This window comes from Lycium barbarum, chromosome 11, assembly GCF_019175385.1.
Source record: "Lycium barbarum isolate Lr01 chromosome 11, ASM1917538v2, whole genome shotgun sequence".
Lineage (NCBI taxonomy): Eukaryota > Viridiplantae > Streptophyta > Magnoliopsida > Solanales > Solanaceae > Lycium > Lycium barbarum.
The window spans coordinates 112006742-112014506 of NC_083347.1; the positions used below are offsets into that span (position 1 = coordinate 112006742).

At 33.1% G+C, this 7765-nt stretch overlaps 1 protein-coding gene across 4 annotated transcripts; it reads left to right on the plus strand.

Moving 5' to 3' along the window:
• The first annotated feature begins 405 nt into the window (after positions 1-405).
• LOC132618894 (GATA transcription factor 5-like) lies at positions 406-2777 on the plus strand. Of its 4 annotated transcripts, none has more exons than XM_060333890.1 (3): positions 406-621; positions 1079-1306; positions 1882-2777. In XM_060333890.1, exons 1-3 carry the CDS (start codon positions 568-570, stop codon positions 2482-2484), a joined length of 885 nt encoding a protein of 294 aa, XP_060189873.1. In that variant the 5' UTR covers positions 406-567; the 3' UTR covers positions 2485-2777. The 4 variants fall into 4 exon arrangements, with proteins under 4 accessions (XP_060189873.1, XP_060189874.1, XP_060189872.1 ...); XM_060333891.1 differs by lacking the exon at positions 406-621 and adding an exon at positions 628-967; XM_060333892.1 differs by lacking the exon at positions 406-621 and adding an exon at positions 629-795.
• The last annotated feature ends 4988 nt before the right edge of the window (positions 2778-7765 follow it).

A 7765-nucleotide genomic window follows, 5' to 3' on the forward strand; every position in this document is an offset into this window, starting at 1 on the left:
TTCTAAATTAAAGATGTGTATAGTCCTTTAAATCTGTGGTTACAAACTTGTTTATACTAGGATGTTTGGATTGTCAACTTATTAAATATAGAAAGAGACACTTTTTTGGGACATAAAAAAAAAACACTTAAATTGGGATGGAGGGAGTATCTCTTAAGCATGACTAAGATATGAACATTTACATGAGTACAAGATACGAAGGAAGGCTTGAAGTAGTAATAAAATTATCTCCATGTAACCTATAAATGATGAGTTCGAATCGTGAAATCAATTAGTATTCCTTGTATCGCAGTAAACTGCACACATTAAATCTATGAGGTATGCTTTTACCCCAACCTTGCATGATCGTTGAATGCTTTGATATTAATAACAAACCAATGTGAATAAGTATGTATCATGAAAAGAAAATATTCAAACAAGAAGAAGTGACTAGGGACAAAGTTTTAAATAAACCAAATTATCACAATCCCAAGAAAATATTTCGTCAAGATTACACTTTTAAGGAGGGTAAACAAAGAATCTCCTTACAACATTTCACCGTCCCTTTCACTCAACATCTCCCATTCAATGCTTTACCCAACAACTCCACAAACTCTTCACTCTTCTTCTTCTTCTCTAAAGGTACTTTTCTACTTTCTTCCCCCAAAAATTTCCCCATCACTTTTCATCAAATTTATTGTGTATTTATGTAACAGTTTTATTTTCTGCTGTATTATTTTTTCATACTTGTTTTGATGTGTTTTACTTGAGTCGAGGGTCTATCAGAAAAAGTTTCTCTACCCTCACAAGATAGGGGTAAGGTTGCGTGCACCACCCTCTCCAAAGCCTACTTGTGGAGTCACTGAGAATGTTGTTGTTGTTATGTAATAGTTTTATTTACTACTGTATTATATTTTCATATTTGTTTTGATATGCTTCACTTGAGTCGAGGGTTCAGAAACAACTTCTCTACCCTCACAAGGCACTGGTAAGGCTGCGCACGCACCATCCTTTTCAGACCTGTTCGTGAGATTACATGGAATATATTGTTATTGTTGTTATTATATGTAACGGTTATATTTTTTTGGACGTTCAACAGGACATGGACTGCGTAAAAAACAGTAAATTTGTTGATGAATTTTCCGTTGACAACCTTTTTGACTTCTCCTATGGCTTCGTGGAAGACGAAATAGAGCAATTAGACGAACACCCAAATGTATTTAACAGTGAAAAACCTTACTCTGTTTCACACCAGAAGCAATTGGAGATAATTGAAGCTAAAATTGAAGATTTTGGTTCTTTTCCTAACAATGAACTCAGTATTCCGGTAAGAACTGTTCTCATTACGGTTTATTTATTTTGGTGAAATGACAAAAATGGTAGCTTATCTTTGACAGTAGGTTTACAGTAGTTCCTTAAGTATCACTTGAGCACTTTTGATAGTCCCTTAAGTATTTAATGTGAGTACTTTTGGTCCTTTAGATATGCTTAAAATGAGCACTTTTGGTCTACGTTAAATATTATCAAATTCTAATTGTTAAATTTAATCGAAAACTGTGAAAATAAAAAATATTTAACGGGAACCCACATTGAATGTACAGATTTTGTCTGTTTATGTTATTTTTGGTTTATTTCAAGAGTTTGGTGTAATTTTCTGAGGCGTAGTTTATGTTATTTTTGGTGTATTTTTTGCGTTAGCTGTAATTTTTTGTGTTGCGGTTTCTGATAATTTGACGAAAATTTCTGGTGTTAATTTAAAAATCAAAGTTCGGTATACTTAATGTATTATTTTGAACCTACCCTCAAACACAAGTGACCATTTTTGTCATTCTCTAGTCTATTTTGTGAAAATTAGATGTTTTTTAAGGCTTTGTTTATAAAAATAAGACTTTCTTTTTATAGGAAAATGGCTTGGATGACCTCGAATGGCTGTCTCACTTTGTTGAAGAAGAGTCATTTGTTGAGAACACACTAACATACCCAACCGGAAATTTACTAGAAAAGCAATTGGAGAACCGGTCAGACACAGAAAAGCCGGTTCAAGACAAGTCATGTTTCACTAGCCCGGTTCAAACAAGGGCCAGAACAAAGCGTACAAGAACCGGCGGTCGAATTTGGTCACTTGGTTCAGTTTCATTAACCGGTTCTTCAACTTCCTCTTCATTTTCCTCCACTACTACAACGACGTCGTTGTGTCTAAGTCAAACAGCTGAGTCAACAGTACGGAGACAACAACGACGTCATTGTGAGGTCCAACCAAGGCGTTGCACCCATTGTGGGGTCCAAAAGACCCCACAATGGCGTGCTGGTCCAATGGGCACGAAAACGCTTTGTAATGCATGTGGTGTCCGGTTTAAATCCGGTCGGCTCTTGCCCGAGTATAGACCGGCTTGTAGCCCAACTTTTTCGAACGACTTACATTCAAATAATCATCGGAAAGTTTTGGAAATGCGACAGAAAAAAGAGGCGGAAACCGGTTTGGCTCAGCCGGTTCAGAGTTTTTAAAGTAGAAATTTTAGAGTGAAAAAAATGAACCGGATTTTTGCCGGTTTATTGTACATTAATTCCTAGAATCTGATGTGGGATGTTGCAGTAGTTGTTTCATAGGCTAAAGTGTAACGGATGAAGAGGGTTTTTAATGTACTTTCTCATTTCTACCCAAAAAAAATGAAAAAAATATATACTCTGGTAGCCTAGGTAATGTTAAGATTATACTAGTGGAGAATATTTTGTGTATTTTTGGTTCATATCTTAGCAAATTTTGAAATTTAATCACAGATTTCGTTTTTTTAGATTAAGTCAATGTGAAAATTTGGATTGTATTTGAAATTCAAGGTATACTTATCTAAATAATGTTATGGTTATAATTAGATTAATTATATAAATCTAATTAAGTAAAGTAAATTTAAAGTCCAATTTTATTGAGTTAGTCAATTTAGTTGGACTTCAAAGTGATGGGGTCAAGTGCAACCGTTTTTGGGACAACTCAACTAAGACTAGCTACAGTACCAGAATTGTACTCTCTCCGTTTATTTTTACTTGTCCAGTATTTTATAATACATTTTCATATTTATTTGTCACCTTTAGCATATTAAGGGGAGATAATTTCTTTTTTCTTGTTTTATCCATGGTATTAATTACTCATGTTTTTTAGTCAATTAATTACTCATTTCAAATTATTTTTCAAGTCCATTAAAAATATGCACCAATTAATATGAGTATCATGGTAAATTATGCACTTCATTTATTATTTCTTAAGAGGCGTGCAAAGTTTATAATGAACAAGTAAAAGTAAACGGAGGGAGTAATGTTTAGTCGTCTCTAGTTGGTTTGAAGTTTCAATTGCGGGTCTTAAGTTTCAAATTTCACGCTGTCGGGTTTGAATTTTGAACTACTAAAACTTTACTTCATACCTTAGGTTTGAAATTTGAATGTTTCAAATTCATCTGAAGTTTTGATTTGGACAATTCATATTTCAAATCTTCGAATATGAAGTTAAGCTCTTTCAGTTTAAAACTTTCTGATTTGAAGAAGAAAAGGCAACAACATCAGCAAGGGTAATCTGAAGTTTGCTAAAACTGATTGAACTTTGAATCAAAAATTGAATATATTCTAAATAGGGGTGCTAAAAAAGGTAACCTGGTGCTCGTTCTACCAAGTGATGAACTCAATTTACTAAACCCAGGTCTTGGATGTCATGTTGTCATACATCGTATATTCATGTTACATGGTGTGTCAAGTTAAATAAAGAACCAATATTATTATACCAAATGCTAAATGACATGACATGCCAAATCAAATTAAAAGATAAATAAAAATAAACCAAAATTACAACTGACATACTCGAGCCAATAAAATGTGATTTTGTTACTAATTCATTATGATTGGTCGGTAATAGTAACGAGTAGTATATATTAAAAGGTTTCTAAAATTAAAATACTTATACGATTACACCATTACTAAATACGAACATACATAATTGCAGTAGTAGTATTTTGTGCTAATCTAAGGGGTCGTTTGGTACGCGGACTAAATTATACAGGAATTATAATTCTGCGATTATAATCCCAAGGTTACTGGAATAAGGTGGGATATCACATCCTTAAGATTGTGTTTCATTTTATACTCTGTTTGGCTGTATGGTAGAAGGTACATCCCAGCTTATATCATGCACCAAACAACCCCTAAACGTTTTGATCTGTCTTTGAGTGGACATATTATATAGTATTCTATTTAAGGCGTGATCCTTAAGAATTCCACAACATACCTTGCAGATCCTAACTAATTCCTATCACTTTTAACATTTTCTCCAAATTGATTGATATCCAAATCAAGGAGTGCTACATATTGGTGTGTACCAGGACCACATTTAGGAATGGCATGATTTATGTAGGATATATATTTAGTTCAGCTGGCAAATAATGTCGTAATTTGAGGAAAGTTTCTTTGAGAAACTCCAAAAATTTAGAAAACCTATTTCGCCGTGTGACAGATGAGGACGTATAATATTTGTTAAAAAATGAAGTACGAAAGTTCAGTATTTGAAATACGACTTAAACAAGTACAGCTAATTTGCTTGTTAGAATAATAACACCAAATTAGGGAAACTTACTCAACGAGTGACTTGCAATTGCACTCATTTGAGCTCTTGCCAACCTTCAAAGTAAATTGATTGTCCTTTTGATTTTCATCAGCACTGCCTAACAGGAATTGCTCATAAACGGAAATATCCTTTTCTTAGCCATCATTTAAATTTTATTTCTACTTTTAAAAGTCGTGCAAATATAGCTCTTGCAAAAATATCCTATGACTACCATTAGACTCGAGTTCAATATTTGCTCATATATTGCTCGACCGTACAAATAAAACATTAAATTGTTGTCTAACATTTGACATAGCTTACAAAATTTTAGATTGTAGTCTAACGTTTACTCCTAAGATTTTCAGTTTGTTCAAATATATTTTTAGATCGTTGTTTAAAAGGTACATAAGTTACAAGAAAAATATAAAAATAGATATTTACTAAACAGCTATCCCCCAAAAAAAAAAACGGGTGAAAAATTCTCAACCAAAATAGTGGCAGCCCATACTTCTCTTTAGGCTTTGACAAGTACAAGCAAGTTGCATCCCTAACTAAACTAATTAAGTTCAAATGCGTCATAGTGGGCAATGCACTCTATTGCCTACTAAAAAGTGGTAGTGCCATACTGCTATTTGAGAATGGAGTTGTTTTCCTAAATGGGTGGACATCCATTCAGCTTTACCTCAAAGGCTCTAACTTTATAAATATACCGTCAAACCTCTCAATAACAGTATTATTGGGTTCGAATTTTTTTTAGTTTATAGAGAATGACTGTTATACATTTATAACAACATTGACATTTAAATAATATTTTACCGATATAGGCAAAGAGATGTTAAAATCTAATTTTTCATTTTCAATTGCTAAATTCTAAGCTTAATCACACTTTATATAACTAAGAAAAATCTTTTAATAATGAAAATATATATATTAATATGATTTTTTTTTTGTCATAAATAGCGTATTAAATTATTAAATATTTGATCAAAATCTCTACACTTAATATTAAGCGCCCGTTTGGATTGGCTTATAAATTGCTTATAAGCTGTTTTCAGCTTTTTTGAGTGTTTGACTGGCCAACTTAAAGTCATTTTGTGCTTAAAATAAGCTCAAAAAAATAATTGAGCCCATTTGACATAGCTTATCTAAAGCAGCTTATAAGCTGAAAATAGCTTATAAGCCAAAAAAAATAAGTTAGACTACCCCAACTTATTTTTTTTTAGCTTATAAGTTGCAAACAGCTTATAGACATAAGCTCATCCACACAAGCTCTAATAATCATAGATATTCTATTTTTATAAAAATGATTAATTATTATATTACCAAAAAAAGAAGATAGTTGTTATGGAGGGGTAATTTTACAAAGAGCGTACTATTATAAAGTTTGTTATTGATGATATAGGTGAAATGCTGTTAAAGCGAAGTAAAATATAACATAAAAAAATTAGTTCCGAACTTATGGAGCGTGTTATAAAGGTGTTGTTAACTATATGTGAATGCTATTATAGAGGTGTTTGACTGTAGTTTAGAAACAATATATATACACACTTTAATATTAAGCCTTCAGAACTTATGGGGCATTAAAATTAGTAATAAAAAAATGAGTATAAAGAAGTGGAAAAAGATTGCATAGTATATTGGCTGTCAAACTTATCTATAAGGAAGACATACAATATTATCCTTTGAAGGTTCTTATTGAAGATTAAAAATATTTATTAGAAGCCAACACGATCATTATTAATTAAACATATGAGGTAGGAGGCACATCAATGGGTCGACTTTCTAGCTAGTTTCTAACAAACAAATAGAATATACATGAATAAGATCTGCTAATCAGGGAAGATGTGTTTAATGATATGGAGTTTCTCCTCCTCGCAATTAAGTCATATAACTTACAAAAGATTTTAAGAATTTTAAATAGTTTATTCCGGTTGTACAAAAGAAAACACACCTAAATATTAAATACATGTTTGGTGGAAAACAAGTCGTTTTCTTGCAATCAAAAACCAAAAATTGCATTTTCCTTAAAAAATATTTTCCAAAAACGGCTTTCTTCGCTTAAATTACTTAAATTGAATGGAGGCTAAATAAGTCTTTTAAGAAGTTTCAGTCCCCTCGTAGAAATTTGTACAAATTCAAAGAACATTTCATAATGACGACACTTCCACCATAAACATTGCTCTCATCAAAATGACAATGACATATCAAAATCGAAACTTGTTGAATTTCAAATACGAATTTCAAGCTCTTTTTGCCCCTGTTGAATTCTTACATTTAGATCAATGGAAGGATCTGTGTTCTTAGCTTGGATCAATTGAGAGAGAGCATAAAAAAGTAGAGAGCGAAATATTGCAGAAGCTTTTCAGATATTTTCATTATGAATGAAATGTGTACAAATGTGTGTATATATAATTCTAACTCAGTCAACTGTTGACCCACTAACAGATGCCAGCTAAGTGACAACTCATCTTCTATTTAACTAACTAACCGACTATAGATAGATAGGATCCTATGTGCTCACGTGCACTGTACATGCTATGTGATCCCATTCCCAATACTCCTCCTCAAGCTGGTGGGTGTAAACAAGTTCAACACTCCCAGCTTGGATATCAAGTACTCGTGCTGTATTCTTGGCAAGGCTTTGGTCAAAATATCACCTAGCTGCTCCTTTGTGCTTATGTGTTGAGTCTTTATCAATCCTGCTTGAATTTTCTCTCGAATGAAATGACAGTCGATCTCTATATGCTTTGTCCTCTCGTGGAACACCGGATTTGCTGCTATTTGAAGCGCAGCTTTACTATCACTGTACAAGTCAATTGACAGCTCAACTTCTGCACCTAACTCTTTGAATAATCCGATGAGCCATGTCAGTTCAGATACAATTGAGGCCATGCTCCTATACTCTGCCTCGGCTGAGCTCTTTGAAACTGTTGTTTGCTTCTTCGATTTCCAAGAAATAAGTGAATTTCTATGCTTTACCACAAACCCTGTCACTTATCTTCTAGTGTTCGGACATGATGCCCAGTCTGCATCACAATATGCAGCCAATTTGTCTATCATGTTGCTGTTCATTAGTACACCAAGGCCTGGTTCTCTTTTAACATATCTTACCACCCTTATTGCAGCATCCCAATGAGATTTCTTGGGTTTATGTAAGAATTGGCTTTAAGGTTTGCACTGCATAAGCAATGTCCAACCTTGTCA